At 34.4% G+C, this 26,500-nt stretch overlaps 1 protein-coding gene across 11 annotated transcripts in view; it reads right to left on the minus strand.

Moving 5' to 3' along the window:
* EHBP1 (EH domain binding protein 1) overlaps window positions 1-26,500 on the minus strand; it is a 364,778-nt gene that overhangs the window by 38,472 nt on the left and 299,806 nt on the right. For 7 of the 11 annotated variants that reach the window (XM_040458288.1, XM_040458291.1, XM_040458287.1 and 4 more), the window contains 6 exons: window positions 23,662-23,809; window positions 15,184-15,291; window positions 11,830-11,954; window positions 9,348-9,486; window positions 9,058-9,164; window positions 6,292-6,415 (listed from right to left, as the gene is read on the minus strand). In XM_040458288.1, coding sequence (XP_040314222.1) covers window positions 6,292-6,415; window positions 9,058-9,164; window positions 9,348-9,486; window positions 11,830-11,954; window positions 15,184-15,291; window positions 23,662-23,809 — 751 coding nt within the window. The remainder of the gene's footprint in view (window positions 1-6,291; window positions 6,416-9,057; window positions 9,165-9,347; window positions 9,487-11,829; window positions 11,955-15,183; window positions 15,292-23,661; window positions 23,810-26,500) is intronic. The other 4 variants (XM_040458293.1, XM_040458295.1, XM_040458290.1 and 1 more) reach the window with 3 other exon arrangements.

A 26,500-nucleotide genomic window follows, 5' to 3' on the forward strand; every position in this document is an offset into this window, starting at 1 on the left:
AAATTAACCACCCCAATTACTTTGAATTCATCTAGGGACAACGTAATAAAAAAATGTGAAGAATTCTGCATGCCTATTAATCTAAAACATTACAGAAGCTTTCACATATTCTCTTGTCTATATTTATTTTGTCTACACTTATTTTACTGCTCTGCTAATTCAATTACATTTACCAATGGTGGTCAATAGACTTTTTGTTATTTAATTAATCCTTATATAGCACCATAAACATGTTCATTATCTGATAATATCCACAGAGTCTCAGATAGTGAATAGTGCCTATTTAATAACTAACTGAATTTAATAAGCTAACTGAACTTATAAGCTTATGTCTAATCATTAAAAACATAAAAAAATGCAGGCCAAATATATAATTACAATAAAGTTCAGAATGCAACTTTTTTGGGGGGTATAAATGAGAAAACACAGATGAAAGAAAAACCAGAGAAATATACAAAGTATGAGGTAGTTACATGACCCTTAGATTTTTAAGTTGAGTTGTATTTTGAAGTTTGCACTTACTCAATATCTAGGAGTCACAGTAACAAAAATCCGTCTGTTTTATTCATAGAATATACTAATTGTAGCATAGAAGCATAGCATAACAAGATAATTCTCTTTGTAATCATTTTATGGTGGTCATTATGAAGGGAAAAGAAACCACTGAGATTGATATTATATTATTCTACACTTTGATCACACAAATACCTTTTCTTTTCTATACCTTCTGCACATGTTCCTTTTCTTACTCATTCACAAAGCAAATCTTTTATGATCATATATAATATTTCAGGAACATAAGTATAAAACCTTTTGGAAGTGTAATAATGTTTAAGTATTTAGACTCTAATCAAGAGACATGATATTGAACCAGTATTCATGCCACTTCAGCACTAATTTTCTATAAGATCTTCTAATGTACCGATAAAGTTTCCTTTTTTTAAATAGCTGAGATTGCTTTTTCATATTGAAACAGATCAAGATCACATTTTTATTTTAGGAGTAAAACTAAGGGGCTTTAACATAGGAAATGTATCTATATATCCAGTGTCATAGATTGTAAGCTGTTAACACAAAAATAATTATATAAATTTAGAAGTCTTTAGAATTTTAGTTTTATTTTTAACATATATCAGAAAACCATCTTCAGGTATTTATTAGTAAGTAGCTGATCCTAAACTGAAAACTCCCTGAAGGCCATAATGCTCAACTTTCAGAACCTCCTAAAGATTAGCAAAGAGCTATACACTTCTTTTGAAGAGAAGCTTGTTTTTATCTCTGATTATTTCAAACGAGGATGTTTTGCAACCCAATTTTCATGTATATTACACGATGATGACTGTGGCAGAGAAATAATGTTAAGAGGAACATGAATACCTCTAACGGGCCAAATGAGTTGGTTAAGTGACTTTCTTCATAACCTAAATGAATATTGATCTGTTTCTTCTGAGTTACTAATTATAAATCACAAAATGGTGGTAAGAGAGTCCAGAGAATTAGTAATAAGACCCCAGGAAAACCAGACATTCACGTCTAAAAAGAGGAGAGGTGAAGCAGGAACTATGTCATGTGGTGTCTGGAAGTTGGACTCCAGAGCCCAACTGGGTTTGGGTCCTGACTCCACCACTTTTAAATGTATGAATTGGGCAAGTTCTTTCTCTGGGCCTCAGTTTCCTCACTGAAAAATGCTATTTTTAATAGTCTTGGTTATTAATGGAACCTATCTCATAGTCCATTGTGAAAAACAAGGAAATGATGTATGTAAAGCATTTTCCATAGAGCCAGACATAGTAAGCATGCAATAAATACTGGTTATTACAAATATTTTCATCTTTAGGCAAAGATAATGGATAATTCTGGAGATTCAAGTGGAAAGTTTCCAATAACAACCTAAATAATTTTATTTTTATTTTTCTGTGGGCCCAATTTCCTGCTTTAAAGCAGCTTTAATGCTGCATTTGGCTCCTCAAGAGCTGAGGTAAAGAAACATTCTAAGGAATGTGTAGAAAAGTTATTTCTTTTAACTCTTTGATTCTTATTCTCCCTGAGTACATTTAATATTTTTAAATGGTCAGTTAGGTTTTTGTAGTGGATAGTCTACAAAAAGTACCAAACTTACATACAAATTGTCAACTTGGAATGCACATGTTTCTAATTAGTAAGTCTTACTGTTCCTAAAGAAATAAATCATTCTAAACTTTAGGTGCTAGGTATTTAAAAGTTCCTCCTCTGTAGAAATTAAAAAAAATAGAATAAAAAGAACTGATGGAAAAAAGTTCTTTAGTATTTGCATAAGAATTTTACAGATCCCAAGGTAGGATGGCAGAACACACACACACACACACACACATGCAAAAGCACACGCACACACACACACACACACACACACACACGTGTTATTTAGTATTCAGGCTAGTTTAGGATTACTCAATTTCAGAAATAACCAGTCATATGAGTCCCCACAGCTGCACTGTCTCTGCCAATGACATACTTTCTCCAAATGGATGTTGGGATCTCAGGCCCTTTCCCTGCCACTGCCATTCTCACCCCTGGTATATTGTCATCTTGCTGCAGGATCCACTGAAGTGCTCTATTACGTTCCTTTGCTGCTTTCTTGTTAGAGCCTTCTCCTGACATGCCAGGAAAAATGCCCAGTGGTCTAGGCCACCATCCAGGCTCCACCTTTCTTCCCATCAAGATGCAAGAGTTTCAGAGCTAAAGGGGTTGATACTTAAAACCCAGAACTACTCAAGTTCTGGGAACTGAGGACTCAGGCCTAGGGCAACTACTAGCATTATTCTAGTGGTATTTTATTTATTTTTTAGAGCATTTTTAAAAAATGCTTATTTCTATATTTTGAGATAGAAAGGGTGGGGGGGAGGAGCAGAGAGAAAGAGGGACAGAAAGAATCCCAAGCAGGCTCTGCATGGAGTCTGATGTGAGGCCCAAACTCACGAACCATGAGATCATGGACTCTTAACTGACTGAACCACCTAGGTGCCCCTCTAGTGATATTTTAAATTAATAGGTTTTTGTGGGTTTGTCTGGCTGGAGGATGCTAATAACAGTGCTTCTTTTGGAAAATGTATTCTCAGTTCTGCAAAATTATCTTCTAAATAAATTTTGCAACCCATTTAAAAGTGAGTGGATTCCCTCAAAAAGTTAAATAGAGAATTAACATATGACCCAGCATTCCAATCTTAGGTATATACCCCAAAGAACTGAAAAACAGGGATTCAAAGAAATGCCTGCACACAATGTTCACAGTAGCCAGAAGATGGAAACAACCCAAATGTCCATCAATGGATGAATGAATAAACAAAATGTGGTTATATGCATACAATGCAATATTATTCAACCACAAAAAGGAATGAAGTAGTGGTACATGTTATAATATGCATGAAGCCTGAAAACATTATGTAAATTCAATGAAGCCAGACACTAAAGGACGACTACTATTTGATTCCACTTATATGAAATATCTAGAATAAAGCACATTTCTAGAGACAGAATGCAGATTAGAGATTCCAGGGGGATTACAAGAGGAGAAAATGGGAAATTATTGTTGAATGAGCACAGACTTTCTGTTTAGGGTGATGAAAACTTCTGGAAATTGTAGTGATTGTATAACACTGTGAATGTATTAAATGTTACTGAATTGTATGCTTTAAAATGGTCAATTTTGTGATACGTGAGCTTCAAATCAATAAAGAAATATGCTCAGTATCTAGAAGTATATAAAACTTGAAGTAGCAGATAAAGTATGTTTTGTTCTGTAAAGAACATATGGTGGGAAAAGAGGACTGACTTAAGAGCTAGAAAACCCAAAAAGTCCAGTTTAAGCCTTAACTCGGCCATTACTACTCAGGCCTTCTTAAATGAGTCATTTCCCTCTCTGAGCCTCAGTTTCATCATGTAAGGAATATGATACCATATGCTCTGCTTAATTCTGAGGCTGAGATTCAGAAACGGCATAGCAAACTAATATGTCAGGGAAAAAGTACTAATTGCTATAATAAATGGAAAGTTGGAAGCATTGGAACCCCAAAAAGGAAAAGGATGAATATATACTTTCTCCTTCTAACACCTTATCTCTTACTTCAGATGCTAACTAGGCTTTAGGCAAATCTTGAGAAACAATTATTTGGTCTGGAAGAGGTTCAGTATAGTCCAGGGTAATTGCTGGAGCTTACCAAGCTGGGGAACAAAGGCAATTTTAGTCTGAATGTGCAGTAGCCAACCCAGTCTAGATCAGATTCTGTCTTGTGCAGCAAGCAATATAAAGCCCCAAAGGGATGCTAGAATCAATCTGTAGTCCATAACTATCTTTCAGATTATAAATGATCTATAGGTGAAATGGGGCCACTTCAAAGCTTCAGCGGTAATATGTGGGATGGGAAGGAGAATTTCAGTCTGTTTTGGTTAGAACCTTCAATAAATCAGGCTCCAAGTTTGAAAAAAGGGAAGGAAGCCAAATTTGTAGCTTTTTTTTCTAGTGGCACAAGGCTTCTTGTATAGTAACATCTAATTTATCCAATACAATGAGGAAAGGTGTTGAAAGAATTTGTTTAAAAAAATTAGTCTCTTCAAAATATTTAAAGGTAATAATTTTAAAATGTATACAGAAATTATACTACCTAGTATTTACATTTTTATATAGTTAACATAACTAATATTTTCAAAATCCCCTAGAAACCGAAGGGAAAATGCAAATATGAAACAATGTATTAGTTTATGGGATACTTGTTGAATTCACACGAATGTACAAGACTGAGCATACATATAAGTTGTTAAGGCAACAATAAATATGTTCTAGGTAATCTAGTATAATGGGAAGGATCCTGTATGATAGGGTTCTGGTGACCTGAATTCCAGTCCAAGGTCGGGCACTTACTGATCTATGTGACTTGAGCTTTCCCTGTAACTCTGTCTCCTCTGTACAATGAGAAGGTTGGGCAATATAGTGTTCAAAAGACAAGGTGTTTTTTTTTGTTTGTTTGTTTGTTTTGTTTTTTCTGGTTTTAAATTTTAAGCAGTAGAACCTGTTCTTTAAATGAACTCTTCCAAGAAGTCTGCTATTTCGAATAAATAAACTCAGAGCTGCTCTGTTTGAAGTAAGGTAGGAAATCCAGACGCCTGGCTGCTTTCTGCTCTTATTGTCCTGACAGCCCCGAGATGCCTCTGAAGAAGCTTTAGGGCTCCACAGAACACAGTTTGAAACCCACTGGGCCAGATAAAGCCAAAGGTCTCTTCCTGTTCTAATATGTTCTGATTTCACTAATGTAGGCATTTTCAAATGTCCCATATAAATGCTTATTTTTGGAGGAGTTTTTTAATTGTAAATATATTTTTGGCAAATAGAGAAGAAAAAGTTCAGGAAAGCTTTCCAATTCTAATCTACTACCATCATTTTACTAGTCTACTTTAACACGGCTAATAAAAGTAAAAAATTACTTATATTAAAGGAATGAATGTTCCACTTTGTTTTGTCATTTTTTTCTTAATATAATTTACTTTTAATTTGGTATAAAAATCTGAATTTATTTCTCATTTTTACGCTTCTTGTAGGAGCAGCATTTTAAACAAATACATACATTCCTTTAAAATATACACATACATTGTTTTTTTTCCCCAGTAGCTCACTCTGCACTTAGATCTATACAATCACTATTGGCAATCAGCATTAAATGGCAATCTACCCTCTGGTTAGGAGCTAACTTGCTGCTCTAACCCATTTTTATAAACCTTCCCATATACTTTAATCCTTTCAAATGCAACTGTGACACAAACTATTACAGACTTTTAAAAACCTGTTCTCTTGGAAAAAAAAAAAAAAACTGTGGAGCATCAGTAACCAGATAGTATTCTCAAATTTCAGTGATCTAGTCCATGGAGCCGTCCCCTATGCATAGTGCTCTGTTTCATGCAGTACATGGCTTTAGCTGGCCAAATCTTTTTTTTTTTCCCAATGAATCAGTAGAACAGTGAAGATCTTACTTTTTTTTTAAGCAGTGGCATATCAATGAGGCACAGATGTGTATTCCAACTCTGCATGGATGAGCACACTGTTCAATAGTGCTGGCTCACACGGTATCAGGGAGAGTTATCACTTCCCATGAAGGCACTCTTATCACCAGGGCCCAGAGAGGTGGCTGCAAATCGCAGCCTTTTTATTTTCAAGGCAGTTCTGCTGAACATTCAGGCTTCAAAGATTCACACTTCCAAAACTCTATAAGAGTTTGTGAACGCTCAATTTGCCAAAACTGTTTACAGTGTAATTGGGCACCGTACCTGTGTCCATGAGATAGCGAAGGCGCTTCTCCACCAGCGCGGCACGGGTGTCAATTTGCTTTTGCTCATTCTCTAGTGCTGCCAATTCTCCTACAACATACTGACTGGTGTCTTTGAACCCTTTCTGTTAACGAGAACAAACAGGAAGGAAAAAAAAAATCACTTGTAAGTTGCATTTTTCCTTTCTACAAACACTTAGTAAAGCACTTACCTAGAGAACCAAATAACACCGTTAGTATCACCCTTAGTATGAAAAAGCAACTCCCTGTGATTCAAGAAATTTTCATAAATGCTATGTATAGCAAAACTTTTGCAAATAGAGAAAAATCTCAGCTGTTTAGTATTATATTTATAATTTAACACCCAGATTTGCCATATTTAAAAAGTTAATGCAGAGAAAAAAATTCTCCTTAAAGTCAGAGTTATTTAAGCATGGACGACGATAGAAGACAATTTTCCTCTTGGTGACTGTCAAAACAAACACCAATGACACATTTCATTCAAATGTGCAATATGCAAAAATGGAGCCTTACTAAGGAAATGATTCTTAAAGTATCTATCCTGAAAAACACAGACTTATTCTTACAAAAATACAAAATTAAAGAGAGACATTTCTTGCTGTCATAGTAAATATACTATTTAAAATGCTATTTAAAAATTATAAAAAAGAAGTTTCTAATATCTCCAGTTTTCCCTCCAGCTGGCTGCTGTACTTTAACATGTCGTTCTGTTGATGTATCACTAATTATTGTAGCTGCGAATTCTAACTTGACAGGTGGTTTCAAACCTTGCTGCAAGGATCTAATGCAACTAGTGCACTGATTTGGTTAATCTCCCATCTAACCAAATTTGGATTTCAATTTGAAATGTTACTTTTTACAATCATCCATGTTTAAAAATTATCCTTAGAAGTTTTATTTGAAGTAGCAGTTCTATTATAAAGTACCAGTAGAGTCTTAATTTTTATTTTCATATTACTCATTTAAATCATTAGGGGGTAGGGTTATTACTTGTGGTAGAGTTACAAAGAGATTAATTATGGCTCCCTTTGTAATACCTGTTTACCTTGTGACATTTCCAGAGCTAAGTTTCCCAAGTAGCTGAGGAATACTGAAGAAATGCTTCAGTGATTACTTTCACTACCACCATTACTAGCATCAGAATTTATAACATTATGTATTCAGAGAAACAAATATGAACAATCTCTTCTATCAAATCCCTTCCCTACCTAGAAGCATATTAATCTCTAAGAAGCCATGAGGAATTATCTTTGGGTCCTCCTTAAACAAGAAACAAAATCAAGAATTATGTTATTTATGAGCATATTCTGGAATCACCATGATCAATAAACACATCTAACCATACATATGACTTATCTATCTTTGGAACTGGTAAATTCACATGTGAACTCTATATCAGCTTACTGTTAAATTGATTTTGGTGGTTGACAAACTTAAAGATCAAATGTATTTTAGGAAATCATAAAACTGATAATTTTTCAGTATAGTGTGATCAAATAAGTTACTGTATTTTTTAAAGATCCATAAAAATGGATATTCTCCCATCTCAATATGAAATATAACAAAATCATAACAGAATAAATGTAAATGGTAACTTTAAAATCTGGAATAACCTATCTGCCGTATAGCAGAGCATTTCCAAAAAGGACTTTCCTTTTTTCATTCCCATACAAAGGGGCAAAACAAACATAGTCTGTAAAGACGACATGAGTAAGAAAGATAAAAGGAAGCAGAAATGATAAGCAACATATAAACTTCATTGTTTTTACAGACTGGCTCAGTTAAAAACAGTCACAAAGTTTATTACCAGACTTCTTTAGTGTGAGTATACAGTATACTCAAGTATTCAGCAACTTACAAATTATACCAAATATTCCATCTCGATATATGAGTGAGCTGTTCTGTGTACTAAAACCTGTCTTAGTACAACTTACAAATGAGAAGTTTTTAAGGACCCTAATTTGTAGTCTGTAATTCTGAGTGCACTTATAAGGATTTAAAAATCCAGCAAAGACCATTTTAACAGTAAAAACAATGAAAATATTTACACAAACTACAGATAATAAAAAAGTAGCACCGCTCTTAGAGAGCTATGCTTCCAGACAAAAATTCAAGTTAAAACTTGTTCTTCCTGCTTCTGTCCCGCAGCTGTCCATCAAAAGCAGCTTTCTCCCTGCGGTCTATCAAATATTTCCCTCACAAATCAATTTTACACATGATCAGCCCATACCCCTACTGAGCTGAACCTCCCCGTTAATTAAGTGAAGAAATTACCATATATATTATATTAATGCAAACATCATTCAGCTAGTAATTCACGGCTGATCTGGATAATGGAAAGGTTGAACACCCATTAACCCAAGCCAACAAAATGGGTTGGCTGAGAAATTCTAGCAGGTCTCATGTGACTTTTCCCTCTAACTGCAGCTCTGCGGTATCTGCTATTGTAATAATTAAAATCCTCCTGGTAGATCAATACTGGAATCTCTTTATGGGAAGTGCCCTGATGGAAATGTCTCAAGGAAGCTGGGGCTGTGGAACTCTGAAAAATTCATTTTTTTTTATCTGACAATTATCACCACACTGCAGACTAATTCAACAGTGCACCCCTCTCACTCTGCTTTGAATGCACTGGAGATTGACATCTTAAAAAACCTAACATCTCATTTTAACAAATAAAGGCACTATTTCCACATACAGTTTGGAATTATCAGCAATCATGAAACCACACAAAAAATTAATATACATTAAGCACTTCATCTTCTGATGGCTTCCTCTGAGTTTCAGTTATCGCTGTCTTCTCCTCATTTCCTTTCTTTGTATCTTCCTGTATTGATCTCTGCCTTTTCATCTCTTAAAAAAAAAGGGGGAAAGACATGTAAAATTATTATAAAGCTTGATATTTGTGTATTGAAATGTGGATTTACACTATCAGCTTTTATATATATATATATATATATATATATATATATATATATATATAGCTAAATACTATTAAATCATAAGATGGGAAAACATTTTTAAAAGTGTTCCTACCTGGTCTATTCTCAACATATTGACTGAAAGACTGAAGTTGAGTTTTTCTGACTGTAGAATCCTTGCTGAAAACAACAGGATTTCTAAATCGTTCTGTTGCTTTTTGTAATCGTTCAGTCCGGAGATCTTCTGTGCCATTCTAAAAGTAAAACAAACGTAGTTAAGACATCCTGATTGTATAAACATGAAATTACATATTAGCAAAACAACTTTTACTGATTTAAGATAATGCCAAATTAGAAACTTTGTGAAAGAAAAAGGATTTCAAAGAGCTCTAAGTAGTTCAACTACAAGTGCTGTTGCCTGTAACCAAAACTTTGGGAGACATAGTTTAGATGGAGGATCACTCTTGATAACTTTGATTCATTAGATGATGTAAAGCCCTGTGTCTTCTCCCAATGATATGTATAATTTAAAAGCCATGGTGCTTCTGTCTGGTCCCCCACTATTCTGCCCCATCGGTTTGTACAGTCCCACAGACTTGTATGACAAGAAGAACTAGTTTCTAATTTTATGCCCATTGAGATAAACCACTAATGCTGGATGAAGGCTAAAAGGTAGGATTATAATACTACCCCACTGAACTGCATTTCATCAGCTATAACTTTCCAAAGCCAGATTTGTAAGTAAGCCCTTTACAGCTAAGGAAACTACAATTATCTTTTCCAGAGCTTCCTATGTTAATACTGGTAACAAATTCAAATGGTTCTATCAACAAGAAATATCCCAGAAGACTGAACTACTGCAGTGTGTGGAAGCTGCAGATACCGAGGTGCTGTGTACCAAACAAATATTTCATTTTATACCTAATCTTTTATTATTTTTATTAAGTGTTTTGAAAGTAAATAGGGAAAGGCTAAGATGCATGACTAATAGCTAAGCCTGCTGAATGCTGAAACTGGTTATCAAAAGCTACCAAGACTTTGCCCTTCCTCTGCATTGAGACAATCAGTAATGAGGGAGCCCTCCAATGGCCTATTCTCTAGCCTCAAGGAGGCCTGGGATACAGAATCCTCAGGGGAAGGTAACAGTTTATCCTTTTCCACAAACACAGAATGCCTCATTTATAAACGTGTAAACTGCATTTTATTAAAAAAAATAAAACCCCAAATCAATGCTGAAAGCTTCAAGAGAACAGATGGACTCTATATGTTCTTTATAAGCACTATTTAAAAAATCTTAACTAAAAAGATCCACACAAAGACAAGCTGTTTAAAGCACACCTTTTGTTGAAATAACTTTAAAAATTACCACATAAGAGATTTTTAGATAGCGAAACAATTTCATCTATTGAGACAATTAAACCTTAAGAATGAAAATACTCCCATTTTATTTTTTCAAGTTACAGAATATCTTTATTATTAGTATCATGTACATACTATGCTAGCTATGTAGCTGGGATAAAAACAATTTTGGCTTTTATTTATTTGTTTAAGAAAAGTGTGTATTCTTATAGCTATTATTATAACTGCCCAATGGTTTAAAACTCAAGTCTTTACCAAAATAAACAAACACGGCTAAATTTTTTGAGGCCTGGCAACATGCTGAAATATCAGTGCGATTAGCCAGCAAATCCCATCTTAAGAAACGTTTTTATGACTAGGGACTTCTGCCACTTTACAAATGTATTCCTCTAAACCCACTAATTCAGTTAGCCTTTTCAATCCATTGTATTATTCTTAGGCCAGCATCATTCTGCATTAAATCCACTGCAGAAAGCTAAATTGAACGCAAAAAATCAGACCTGATCCAGGCTTCCTTTTGTTCAAAGATAGAGACCAAAAGTCCTCTGGTGCTGCCACACACTTTCATCACCAATTTATAGAAACCAACAGTATAAGGGAAAAGCAATGAAAGTCATTGTTTTGGGACTTCAAAGCATCTGTGTGTCAGAGGAAGGAAATCCTTTCAGTCAGCAGGGCAGTCCCCATAGTCCGCAGGTGGGTGAAAAGTTATACAGGACTAGAAGTGCCCTAAAGCTACAGAAATATTAATTATGCCATGAGAGGAAAAGAAGGATGGCTTGTTGAGGATAGTATAAATAGCCTAAATAATAATAATCTTCATGTGGCATTTGGCTAAAATATTACTTATACAAGTTAAGATTCATATTGGCACACAACACTTGCAAGTATCATACCATCTTCAGTTATTAAATAACATTAATTCTAATTCATTTAAACAGGTCAGAGGTTGAGGGTAATAGAAAAAATGCTGGAATTCTCTTAGCAATATTCTTCCTAGCAAATATATATACATATAGAAGTTGAAAACAGTTTCTACACTCATGAACACAACAAATTAAAGTAGTAGTTTCTCTGGAAAGCAGTGATTACCATATTGCTACTTAATTGATTTGCTATTCAATAAAAAATGTCTATCTTAATCTTAATGTGAAGAACTTGTAAGAAATTGATTTTAGGTTTATAAGGTGCCAGTGGAAGCTAGAATGCACACAGAGACAAATTTTTAAACAATTTACCTTAATGTCTTGCTCTGAGCTCTCAGTTATAGCTTTCTGTGCAGCACTGGAAAGTGAATTTGCCACCTGTGGCTGAGCCTCTAGGAGCTTCTTTAGCTTCAAGTCCACCAACTTAGTGTTTTGTTCTGTTAAATACACAAATACTATGAATAACTGAGATGCATTGAGATATGTAGGCTATCAATTTAGGAGACATCACAAAAATATTACTATATTTTTAAAAAAGACATTAGATTTGTGAAGGAACCTATCAGACCTGACAAATGCACAACTCTTCATATATATATAAACTGTAATACATACTATATAACTATAGTATAAATGAGTAGTCTTTAGGTATGTTAACTATACATTTTTTTAATTGAGATACAATAGATATGTAACATTATATAAGTTTAATGTGTACAATGTGATTTGATACATTTATATAATGCAATATAATTACCACTGTAGCATTAGTTAACTCTTCTATCACATCATATAATTATCATTTCTTTTTTGTAGTGGGAACAACTAAGATATAATCTCTTAGCATATTCTTCATATACATGTATACAGACACACACACACATACATGTATATATAATCATATATATTTTTCTCCCCAAATCAGTCCCCTTAAAGAATATAGTCAATATACCTTAAGACCATTCAGTTGCATCATATAGTTAATAGTAGCTACGTTTACCTGAAAACCTAAGCCTGCATTCGATGTATACATTTATATAAGTAACTGCATAGGTTATACATAATAAAACAAACTATCTACAAAGTAGATATGTAAAAGGGGCAATACAATTTACTCTTGTTACATTATTTCATTTTCAATTCTTCTAGTATATTAAAATTATACACATAATACCATACTAAAACAAGTTCTCAACATGACTCAGTCATGTATACATTGTTGGAATCAATGTTTAAGTGTGTACATTTATACCCAGCATTGACATAGGGCATATGTTTAACAAATACCTTAGAATTAGAGGGCAGAAACACAACAATCATATTTTGGAATATAATAATTATGGATAGAAATTTAAAATAAATAAAACATAGCTACAACTTTTAAAATAAATAATTTCAAATTAATTTTAGCAAGTACACTAATCTTTAATAATAAAATAATTCAGAAACAAATGGAAACAAATAATTATATTTAAACAAATTCACTCAAAGGAACTGTTTAATAAAATGATTGTTAAAAGACATGCCAACCATTTGGTGAATGATATTTTTCATAAAGATTAATAAGTTTTCTAATTATAAGACTCTTAATAAATTCTATTATCATTACTTTCATGCAAATTGGTCAGTTTATATTGCCAGGCTTCTCTTTTAAACAATATCTGATGAACTATGGTCAAATCAAGATAAAGATTAAACAATTTATTATTAAAACATTATGACTTTTATATACATATTAAAAAAAGAATTTTGGGGAAAATAAAGAAAGGCTAAAAATCATAAAACATGCTACGTGCTTCCAGATTTCAATTTGCACTCCTATTTCTTATTGCCATGAACTAAACTATAGTGTGGATTGGAAAGTCTGTCCTATGTACAGGCCAACACTTACTGGCATGCCTGAGAGTTGTAAACAATGTTTTACTTAACTCCAAAACCAAAAAGACTGAGAGGTGTTTTGTTTGACATACATGAAGTAGGAGTTTTTAAAAAGGACAAGAGTCAAGCTGGTTGACCCTAATATATATTTTTTTAATGTGAATGGAAGTATTGGAAGTGTCACTTTCATTTTTTTAAAAATTTGTTTTATTATTTTTTTAAGTAATCTCTGTGTCTAACGTGGGGATCTAACTCATGACCCTGAGATCTAGAGTCACATGCTCTACCAACTAAGCCAGCCAGGTGCCCTTAGCCCTAATATTAACCAACCATTAAAGTAGCCCACCAAGTTGCTGTAACTAAAATGAGAAAATTCCCCCCACCTTACCTAAGAAATGACTAATTTTTCCTATCTTCATACTCTACTGCAAAATCAGAAAATATGTATCATTTACTGTCAATGATTTTATACTTCCATAAACTGAATCTTGAGGCTTTAATTCTATACCTATAAATGCCCTCAGCAGTAGTGTTACTGGTTTCTGATAAAGCCTTCAGTGGTGGTTGTGGTAAGGGGGTGGGTAAGCAACAACAATCTTTTCCAAAAAGAAAAAAGAAAAAAGAAATCTACTATATTTTAAATAGAAAGAAATAAAAGGTAGTCCTAATTTTGGGTTAAACATTTAAATTTTTTCCTTAAATATCAGCGTCTTCCTGAATTTGCACAATTATAAATATACTGATTTCCATTTAGTAAAAGTGTAGCTTAACACTAGGCCATGAAGGAGTGACTGAGAAAGGGCATGGGTTTTCTTGGGTGCTCCCTAAAGTCAGGAAGTCCTTAGCTGATTATATTTTGGAGAAATAACACCAGGTTTCAAACAGAAGAAGAAATAAAACGGGTTAGCATTGCAGGAACATGCCAGGGTTAGGAAAAAGAATACCTGTTTTCACTCCCTTTAGATTTTTACAGGAAAAGATAAATATTAGGGACCTCACTTCCTCACTTTTAAGTCTAGAGAGATTGCCAAACACTTTTTACTGCTAGAAGAATTCAATTCAATAAGCATTTATGGAACCTCTCAGGTATACAAAGCTTTTGATTACTATCTGACGCTGACTTATAAAGGTAATGCATCTAGAACACTCAACTTTTAAAGCAAGAGTATTTTATATTTTAAACACCAACTCAGTGATTATTGGTATAATATTTACTGACATAAGATATGAGATTAATAGCAGTCTGTATAAGCAGTTTTCAAAGTGTCTTATTGTAATTAGATATTAAATAGTGTAAATTAATTTATTAGTACTATGTAAATATTTAAAGTAAGCACAAAATTTGCAAAATAATATTACAAGTAAGACTATCAATTCTAAACCAAGTCAGAAAATCTGATCCATGGTTGAGGTTTACATTTGAAGTATTCCATAGATACTACATCTATACCTTACAACATCACATCAAAATATTTATGCTGAGATGGGAACCAATGTTTGAATGCCTATAAGTTGTCTCATATAACATAAAATATAAAAATGAACTTTAGTAATAAGAGAATGCAAACTATAATTTATTCCAATTGTATTGCTGATTTTAACACTAAATCTAAAACAAAATAACATAAAATTGATGGAAAGTGGACTTAGCTAAATGATTTGTGAGGGCATAGGATGTAATAAAGCTACAGAAAGAATTTATTGTCATTATTGATGAAGTAATAATAAAAATATAATTATAAAGTGTGCCATGCAGCAGGATGCAAAATATTTATAATTTGAAATTACCGGGAGTATCAAGGTCATTTTCTAAGTTAGTAAGTTCATCTCCACCTCCTACAACAAAGCCTTCAGGAATCTCCTCGTTAGTATCTATCTCAATATTATCATTTTCATCTGTAGGAACATGTAGCAATAATGTTAGTATATTATTCTATTTTATATCATTCATCCAAAACACTAAAGTAGAAAACCCAGTATTTTAATGACAGTTATTCAAATATAGTCTGACACAGATCAGCAAGAAATCAGTTTTAAGTCACTTTTCACTACTGGATTAACATTTGTATTTTACATTCATATGTCAAAGATGAATTGTCACATCAAAGAAGTTACAAAGGTTTTGACAATTTGTCACATGCGGTCTCTGAATCACTGAGCTCATCAAGTCCCTATATTTTAAAATGTAATGTGTAAGTAATCTCTAACAACAGACATACAAAAATAAAGTTGGTTTACTAATAAAGTCATCAAATAATATTTCTAGATTTCACCTTTTTAGCAGTTATGAGATATAAATGTATAAAGAAACAAATCCTTCTACATAAACTTGTAGCTATATTTATATCATTTGTATGAAGCCTTGAGTGCTTTTCCACTATTAATGAATATTATCATGAAATCATTATGGATAAATTAAGAGACATGATTGAGACTGGAACAGACAGTACCTTATGCAAAAGAAAGTTCAGAAACAATTAGAACAGTACATCTTGGGAGACTGAAAGCTGAAAAAATTAGTATTGAAAATTAAATACACGGAAATGAGGAAGTCACGCTAGTTTTTATACACTTAGTAAAACGTTTTGGGTCACAATTAGTTGAGGTTTTTTTTTTTTTTTTTTACATTAAAGTTTTTTTTTTTTATATACTTTTTTCCTTTCTAAATCCAAGTGATAAAACTGGGTTAAGTAATTTTGAATTTTATGCATTTGAAAAAGCACAGCAATAATTTGATTTGCATGTAAGAGGTTTAGCTTTAAATTCTGTTACTGACAGGCAGTGTACCTTTTGGAGAAATACCTGTCTAGCCCTGAAAGTTAAAGAATATCCCTATTACTCTACCATTAATCTTTTATTGGGCAACTTTTATCAATAATGAGGTATTCCAGCATCATTTCAAGTGAGAAATTCCAAAATTCTATACTTTTGGCTTCATCCTTCAATATTTGTCCTTTTCCCTGTATACCTTTGTGTTAGATTTTGGGCCTTCCCAAGTAAATACTTATTATGATCATTAATATTAATAACAATAGTTTACTTTTATTGAAGACATCCCACATACTATGTATGTCATTTATAAGAACACAACAAAGAAAAAAAAAGATTAATAAATTCCCCTAGGGAAAAACATTGCTAAATGCTTTCAAATTGCCAAGGCATTATACTTGGCTACATTATTTAAGTACAATCAGTTGAGAGATATTTTCTAATCAGTTGTGCTTATTAGCACAACTAATTTCATAAATGTTAGCATCTTCATTATCCTTAAAAATTCTTCTCTAAGTAATTTTGCAGTAAACGTGAATGAACAAGTATTTCCTGAGGACTAAAAAAGTGTTTATAAGACTTTCTTGTATTACTCTGTCAGAGATAGTTCACTATCAGTAGTTTTTAGAGTGTTGCTGCCAACTAGCCTCTACTAATTATTACTGACCATAATTAATCTAGAGTGAAAGCACAAAATTCAACATTCATTCATTTATTTATTCCAGAAACTTCTACTACATATTGTATCTACAATTTACAAAACACTGCTAGATGTTGAGGAGACACCGAGTTTATCTTATTCCACCTTAAAGATACACGTTCAAGTGATTACAAAACCATATACAACAGGTAAGTGTTATGGGATAAAAATAAGTTACAGAGCAAATTCAAAAAATGAAAAGATTTCTCTTTGCCAACAGTACCAGGAATTGTTCTTCAGAAGCATTAACCTTTGAAGCATTTAAAATTAAAAAAATTTTTTTTAACGTTTATTTATTTTTGGGAGAGAGAGAGAGACAGACAGAGCCTGAGCGGGGTAGGGGCAGAGAGAGGAGGCACAGAATCTGAAGCAGGCTCCAGGCTGTGAGCTGTCAGCACAGAGCCCAATGCGGAGCTTGAACTCATGAACTGTGAGATCATGACCTGAGCTGAAGTCAGACACTTACAGACTGAACCATCTAGGCACCTCCAAAGCATTTTAAAGGAAAATAATGTGAGGTAAGACTTGAAAGGTAAAACTGCAGAGAGCCTTGAAGGGCAGAATGGGAAGTTTAAATTTTACTTGTTAAGAATGGAGAGATACTGGTGTTCTAACATGATCAGCACTGAACTCTTTAAGAGTAGTCTATAAAGTAATTTTCTATCAAAGTGTCTTATTGTAATCAGTTGTGAAATATGTATAAAATAATTAATAGCAATATAAGCAATGAAGTTTATGACTTTTATAAATTACAATGGCTTTACTTTTATTCCTAAAATATCACTCTTGCTTACAGTCTGATATGCCTTCCTATGTGAAAGAAAAAGTGGTCTCAGGATTGCCCACAGAAGTGTACAATGTATGTGACATCATCCTTGATGTGAGTGAGATTGCTGACCTAGATGTCAGACTGGAGAACTGAAAGGAAATCAAGGTCAGAGACTGTTATAACCTCCAGGCAAGCAGCACAGAGAGCCCAACCTAGTATACAAGAATTGGAAGTGGGTATAATGCAATTTGAAAACTACTGATGGGATACTGGGTGGTTGGGGAGAAATACTGAGAAGGAGAAGGGTGAAGCAGACATCAAAATTGACCCTCCAGTCTGAGTGACTAAAAGGATGGCATTGCTATGAAAAGAAATGCTAAGTCTGGAAATGTGGTCAGATATGGGTACTTTCAGTTTCCAGGGATATGCAGAAAATTGTATTTCCCTTCATTATCCATGTATACTGGGTTCCAGTGTCACGTTAAATAGGTGCCATTCATTTTATTTCCAGCTAAGTGAACTCTATTTATACTACCACTCATGAACAATGCTGAGTGTTTATATATGTATTGTTAACCTTAGATAAAAGGATTACTATTTGAGAAAGCAAGAGTAAAAAACTGATCTACGCAGCTCAAGTCTTCTTAAGAATGGATTTCTACTTTTAATTCCCTGATTTCAGTTTTAGCCCAATCCCTTGAATTCTTTTCAACAGTTACTGTTACAACACATTTCTTCACACCTGTGGTAATAGTCTAAATGCATTCTAGCAGAAACAAAGTGCATGTGTGTTTGTGAAAGATATTACATATTATGTGTATGACATCTATCTATCTATCTATCTATCCATCCATCTATCTATCCATCCATCCATCCATCCATCCTTCCATCTTTATGGCTAATCACTGAAAACCGAGCGGGTGAGGATGGCAGAAAGTAAATTAGAGACCCAACAGAAGTTGGTTTATAAATATGGCACATATAATGTATGTAGGAAAAGGTAAAAGGAGATTGGATAACACTGAGCAGCACTATAAGCAAAATGGGAATCCCAGTGATATGATTCAGAGCACAGCAATAAGGCTAGTCTTACAACACTTATCATTTATAAATAAATTAAATGGAAAAACAGGGTATCTGGTGATGGTAAAAAAAGAATATCCACACTTTCACAAAAAGAAGCTGAAGTGATCATAAAAACACATTTAGAAAAAACTTCAGAAAATACGTTCAGAAAAAATTTTCTCACTTGTATCATGATTTTTTAATTCTCACTGAAGTCCCCTATAAAATTAATAACTTGTTATTATAGGTAACAATATTTGTTATTCATAATATATATTATATGTAGTTATTTATAATATAACAATTATCAAATATCAATGTTTGATAATAAAATCAAACATAAGACAGAAAACGCAATGCAAACATAATTATTAACAGAAGCTGAATATAAAAATTATTGAAGACCTACAATATTTCATTTTGGTTTAGCAAATTTAGATAAATCTATTTGCCATAACTGAAATGAAGATAAGACAGAATACAAACAGATTCATGGACAAAATTAAAAAAAAAACATTTCCTTTATACACTTGAAATGCAAAAACAAAGTAACACTACTTTATATAAATCAAAGAGAGGCAACAATGTCAGTGTAAAAGTTAAATGACACTACCCTAACTCAAACCAAAGTGATAAGCTATAGAATAAACACATATGTACAATGAATAAAATATATATATTTAATATACCATATAACATAAAATAAAGATATGACGTAATATAATCTTAAAACAGGATGGATACCTTTTTCCAAGTGTCAGTGGACCATTAACAACAAGTTAACATTTAATTTGTCAAAATAAAAACTTATTAATTCCCAAAGCAGAAATTCAGGCCATACTCTCCAACCACAACACTATACAGCTAAAAATGAAAGTACCAAACTTTGTCCCCAAATACCTGCACCTTGTCAAGTAAAGATCAATATAATAAAATGAACCCACAAGTTTTCTACATAGAACCAGGATTTCTTTTTAAGTGGATATTAATGTTTATTTTTGACAGAGAGACAGAGTGTGAGTGAGGGAGGGGCAGAGAGAGAGGGAGACACAGAATCCGAAGCAGGCTCCAGGCTCTGAGCTGTCAGTACAGAGCCCGATGCGGGGCTCAGACTCACAAGCTGTGAGATCATGACCTGGGCCAAAGTCCGACACTTAACTGACTGAGCCACCCAGGCGTCCCCTAGAACCAGGATTTTAAAATTATAGGTCTACAACTACAGAATGATGCAGAAATTGAAAAAAACATGTAGTGTGCACAATATCACCTGATTCTCTCATATGCCCTAAAATTAAGTCAAAAGGAAGACAAGTAAAAGCTATAGCTCCTTGGACAGATATGATTCTGTTATTTCACAAGAATTAGGCTATTTCTGGTTGCAAGAGGATGCAAGTGGGTTGCTTGAATATATGGCTATATACCTGGCTTAAAATGCTTTGTGTATATTTTCTGTGGACACCATGAAGCTGAATACGCCTCACTTCAAACTTATTAAGTTTCCTTTCCTCACTAAGGCAGGTTGAGAAAACCTGCTGCTTGAGAAAAGAAAAAAGCAAGTGTTTCAAGCAAGCATTGAGTCTGAGTAACAATCGTGTTTAACACATTCCCCAGGCTATGCTTCCACATTATTATTTCAACTCTTGACCACTCCCTCCGTTGTTCCTCTGGATCACTGCTTCCAAAATCTTCCCATCCTCATCCTCCATCTAGGCTGGTCCCTACTAATTTCTCTCCCCTTTCACACTATTCCTTATTCAGACCTGATGATTCCCACTAGACAGTGGAAGAGTAGATACTAATTTGTTAATTTTCCCCCTGACTTATCAACCTCATAAGGTCATTTTCCCTTAGGAATTAGACTCTTGTGAATCCAAGTGAATTTCTAATTTGCTATGCAAAGGTCAGCAAAGTATAGCCTGGGGGCAAAATCTAGCCCACTATAGTTTTGGGGTAAATAACTAGCACATCCATTAATTTACATAATGTTCAAGGCTACTTTCAGGTAACAAGGGCAGAAGTGAATAGTTTAAATAGAGACCATATGGCCTTCAAAGCCTAAAATATCTACTCTAGCTTTTTTTTCCCCCTTTTTAAACATTTTATTTATTTTTGAGAGAGAGAGAGAGAGAGAGAGAGAGAGAGAGAGAGAGACACAGTATAAGTGGGGGAGGGGCAGAGAAAGACAGAGACAGAATCTGAAGCAGGCTCCAGGTTTTGAGCTATCAGCACAGAGCCTGATGCAAGGCTTGAACTCACAAACTGTGAGATCATGACCTGAGCCGAAGTTGGATGCTTAACCAACAGAGCCACCCAGGCGCCCCTCTACTCTAGCCTTTTTCAGGAAGTTTGCTAAATCCTGGCCTAGCACAGTGACTATCATGGCTCACTAGATTAATGCGTATGTATAATGGTTGAATTTCAGGCAGGAATTTTACCCTCTGCCTTGTCCTAAAGGTCTCTTCCCCTACTCCCAGCCTCAACAGCTTCTGAGCAGACCTAGTCTGCTCCACATTTATGAAGACACACCAATATCCATCAGGCAATAGCCCTGTTCCACTTGTAGTAGGTCAACCTTAGCTCTGATTAAGAGCCTACCATCTGATATGTGGCTGCCTTCAATATCCAAAATACAGTGTATCCCACAGGTGAAACGGATCCTGATCACTCTGGTTCTTAGGGAACACAGTCTAGCTTCGACAAGTCTTCATAAGGTATCTGGTGAATCCCATCCCATCTTCATTTCACCTGGCTTTCCCTGTTCTAGTCTACACTTCTTTGCTAGAATGAATCTAATCCTGGATTCTGCAGGTCCAATCCTCACTTGTCTTTTATTTACTTTGTTGACTGTTGACTGTTAAATGATGCCAAAATCAGGTCTTCACATTCCCTAGTTACCAAGTAGGGAAGATATGCATTCTTTGGGTTGTCACACTGATGGAAGTCTCTCCATCTAGTCTAGTCCTGGCTTAGCCTCAACTGGAATTGGATGTTAGTGTTAAGACGAATTACACAGATGACCCTTCCTATGACTCTCCACAGATGCAGAAAAGCTTGACTTTGACTATTAGAAGGCAAATACCTGATTGATGGGGGCAAAGAGTTTATCCATAAAAATAAAATAGATGTAAAAGATATAAAAATAGATACAAGAAAGAAAAAATGAATTATCAGTGTGCTTGAGTCTTCTAAACAGTAGATTAAGTGCCACCTTAGACTAGGAGGAGAAAGAAAAAATAAGAAGGGATAAAGTTGGTAGAGCTCATCAAAAGAACAGATCAGGAGGGTACTACATGGACAAGAGAGCATTGAGAGACAGTCAGCACCAGTGCTGGAGAAGACTTGAGAGTGAGCTCCACTCATGGTCTATGATGACGCCTTTGTTGTTCTCCAGTGACATCTGCCTGAACCCTGAGGCTTCATTTTAATATTAACCAAACTATCTACAAATAGTAATAATTAATAATTAAAACTTTTAATTCTTAGCCTTCCCAGAGTTTACAGCTTATTTAAAATAGTGTTATTATTTGCTCACCACTGAGAAAAAAATAAGAGAGACACTGGATACCTCTCTATCCTATTATTACTGTTCTCCTATGGGTTTATAATGCCACAGGAAGGGAGCATTAGTAGTTTTAGAACACTTTATCTGAAGGGTTAAGAATATAAATTTTTTTCTGTATTCCAAGATACAAGGAGGCAAAGATTTTTACAACTTACTTAGAATACCTGGAATTTTTCTGATACCAAAGAAACATCTTGTTATTAATAGTTATAAAAGCAAATTATGATAGTATTATATAAGTGTGTAGCCATGAGTAGTTGCTGATGTTACTATAAAACTGTAGTAAGAGAGGGTAGAAATTGCATTAAAAATTCTGAGTGATGGGAGTTGAAAAGTTAGATGAAGGCTTTAAGAAGATAAAAACATTCTGACAAGACCAGAGGAACAGATACACAGCTGTTTAGGGAAGCAGCTTTCAGATTTATGAGACATAAAGCTATATAATACAGGCATTAGCTGGCATTCTCTACAACACTAAGTTTTTAATATAAGGAATCGACTAGAAATAACAGCAGTAAATTTCAGTTTACTTAGAAGAAACTTATCATCAACCTAGAAATAGCTTACCTCTGCTACAGTTCTCTAAGGTCTTATTCAAGTCCACACTTGCCTACTCTTCAGAGTGATCCTAGCATTCTAAGATTAACTAAGGACAAGTACCTGGCATGTTTTGGTAGATAAATAGGTTATACACCTTTGGAAAAAAAAAAAAAAAAAAAGACAAAAACCCACAAGCCTCTTGAATATACTCCTCTTAAACAAAAATGCAAAAAGTTCCAAGTTAAAGATGCCCAAGGTGAGCATTAAGAGGCAAAACCAAAATTGCCTTTAATTATATACGTAATCCTTGTCCCAACATCAAGCTTAGAATAATTTCTGCGGATACTGAAGAAGACCTTCTTAGAATAAGGAAACTAAGAAGAAATGGATATGGGACTTACTCAAAATTCTTCCATGTCAGGCTATAAGGCCAGATCATTGTTAAAGCTACTTTCTAAAGATCTAAGTCAAAGCAAAACTCTTTCATGCCAAAGCTCACCATTAACAAGTCTTGTGACCTAGGTGTTGAGGACCTGATGGTATTTTACTCACTCCTAACTATAATTAATGAGGATAGTAATGGGGAATCATAAACCAAAGTCTAGATGAGTTTTTTCCCAAATCATATTTTAAGAAAGTACTTCTAAGAAAGTAAAAATTAAGCCAAAAAGTTGATTTGGAAAACAGCAAGAGTTATCATCTGATTTACTAAGCTTCCTATAGGTTCTTTGCAACATATCAAAAGGTTAGAAACTTTATGTATTTGATGCAACATTTTGAAGTAAGAATAAAAAGTCCCAAAAGGTGCACTGCAGATTTCTAGGTTGTCTGTAGAATATGATACAAGATTCTTTAACTCACCTCCAGATGCCTTTGACCTTTCTTTCAACTTTTCTGCAGCCATTTCACCATAGCTGGGAAGTTCTGACATCTTCACTCCAGATCGAGCTTCTGCTATTAGCTGACGAGCTCTCTCTCTCAGCTGCCGACGTCGCTCTTCATCTTGCTGCTAAGATATATTGAACAGTTGCCAACTCAGTAATTGACAGAAATGCAATTTCATTTTCAATCTGATCATCATGATAGTAACTGGTTTACAGCATGGTGCTTGGCCCACATTATAAATAAGATGCTCTATATCAGTTGGATGTCACACCATTTTTAAAAGACATCCTACAATCAGATTTTTAAAAAAATATTTACAAATTATTGTATTAAAATGTCTGCTAAAAATTCAAACTAGCCTTTAAAGAATGCTTGGCAATATTTATTATTGAGAAAATAGAAGGGGCTATTGTTAACAAAATAATCAGGCTTATAGAAAAAAAGAATACCAAAAACAATTTCAATTAATACCTTATTTTTATAAAATAGAATTTAACTTGCTGTTTTCTAATAAAGGTATAGAGCACTAATAGACATCTCTGATAGCAGAAAAGGCTGCTACACTACATGATCAAATATATGAAACAGAATTTTTAGGGGGCTAGAGTAGAAATGGAGACACTATATTAGTTCCACAAGTCATAGTTGTTGGCAGTTTTAAAATCAGAATTGGATAACTGATATACTATCCCCATTCCTAAGTCTCTCTTCTCTTTTTTTTTTTTCTTTTTTTTTCCAACGTTTATTTATTTTTGGGACAGGGAGAGACAGAGCATGAACGGGGGAGGGTCAGAGAGAGAGGGAGACGCAGAATCGGAAACAGGCTCCAGGCTCTGACCCATCAGCCCAGAGCCTGATGCGGGGCTCGAACTCACGGACCGCGAGATCGTGACCTGGCTGAAGTCGGACGCTTAACCGACTGCGCCACCCAGGCGCCCCTAGTCTCTCTTCTCTTAAATGCTCATTAAGAAGGCAAAATAAGGGGCGCCTGGGTGGCTCCGTCGGTTGGGCGGCCGACTTCGGCTCAGGTCATGATCTCGCGGTCTGTGAGTTCGAGCCCCGCGTCAGGCTCTGTGCTGACAGCTCAGAGCCTGGAGCCTGTTTCCGATTCTGTGTCTCCCTCTCTCTGACCCTCCCCCATTCATGCTCTGTCTCTCTCTGTCTCAAAAATAAATAAACAGTAAAAAAAAATAAAAAAAAAGAAAAAAAGGCAAAATAAAATCTAATGTGTTTTTTTTTAATATTTAAGTAAAAACTACAGAGTATTAAATAACTAAAATTTCTGCCTACTAAAAAAGGAGTATTATGAATTATAATAATTGACATGAATTTATAAATTGCTTTATAAACTGGAAAATATATAAAATAAGGTATCATAACAAAACAAAGCCTGAAATAATGTGGCTTCAACATGTCCTTACAGTGCTATCTTCCCTTAACCTCTCCCAACCTCCATAAAAGTTCACATCTATTTATATAGAATTGCTTGTGTAGTGTAGTTTCATGTACCCAGGGATTTGAATGTGTCATTTCCTCTTGGAATGGTCTTCTCTCATTTGATTTAACTCCTACCCATTTTTCAAGATTCAGTTTAAATCCACTAAATTTCCCAACTATTCTTCCCTCCTCCCCACTGGTGGAATAAAGTCTCCTTTATCTATGTTACTATAGTACTGTGTGTGTGTGTGTGTGTGTGTGTGTGTGTGTGTGTGTGTTATTACTTTTGAAACTATTTGTCAAGTTCATTTTAACTCTGTACAAATGCCTCCTTCTCAACAGAACTGACTTCAGATTCTGTGTTTCCCTCTCTCTGCCCCTCTGCTTGTGTTCTCTCTCAAAAATAGGTAAACATTTTTCTAAAAGTTTGGTTTTGTGTATTGTGTTTTTTTATTTGTTTATTTGGTGTCTAGGAGAATGACCAATCACAGGTGTCACTTGAGAAAGATGAATCTAACAATAGTATACAAGATAGGGTGGCATAGAGAAACTGGAAAGAGTCTAGGTAGGAGGCTCTTATAATAGTCCAAGGAAGATGTAATGAGATCCAGAAGTAGGATGATGCTAACTGAAATGAGAGAGACATTGTAAGAATATATTAGAGGTAGAACTGGTACCTATATCAATTCTTGGTAACTGATTAGATGTGGAGGGAAGAAAGAAGTTGACTCAGAAGTTTTAAACTTGGGCAACTAGCAAAACTGTGGCACTAAAAATAAAAATAGAGAAACTAACGAACAATAGAAAGGGAAGGAGAGGACATTTGGGGTAAGAGATGGTAGTCAGAAGTTAGGTGGGTCACTGGGTTGGAGAGACTGCCTGGACATCTGAGTGAAGATGTTAGGTGGTAGATGGGAAAGTGAAATTCATGTTAAGAAGTGAAGTCAAACTAGGACTATAGAGCTGAAATCACGGGGATAAATCAAAGTGTTTAAAGAGACACTATGAAGAAAAAGGGCAGCTACTGACTGAAACGTGGAAAATATCTGTATTCAGATGAGAAGAGAAAAGGCGATAGATAAAGAGAAGAACTAGAACACTCATGTATCAGGAGATAAAGGGAACAAACAACTGTAGTAAATGTGATAGGTTAGTGAGTCTGAATGTTAAAAAAGGGCAACCAAACTCAGTAGGCAATATTATTAAGAACAGAGGAAGATAACAGATTGGTGGAGCTCAAACCTAGGTAATTCTTTCACACATTTTGAGATGGCTAGAAATGAGAGCTGTCAAGATTAATAGGAGTAGATTAATAGGGGTATCAAATGGACCCAGAGACATGCTTGAAGCTCCTAGTGAACAAACTGAAATAATTTCA

This window comes from Herpailurus yagouaroundi, unplaced genomic scaffold (genome assembly GCF_014898765.1).
Source record: "Herpailurus yagouaroundi ecotype Mexico unplaced genomic scaffold, PumYag 221, whole genome shotgun sequence".
Classification (NCBI taxonomy): domain Eukaryota; kingdom Metazoa; phylum Chordata; class Mammalia; order Carnivora; family Felidae; genus Herpailurus; species Herpailurus yagouaroundi.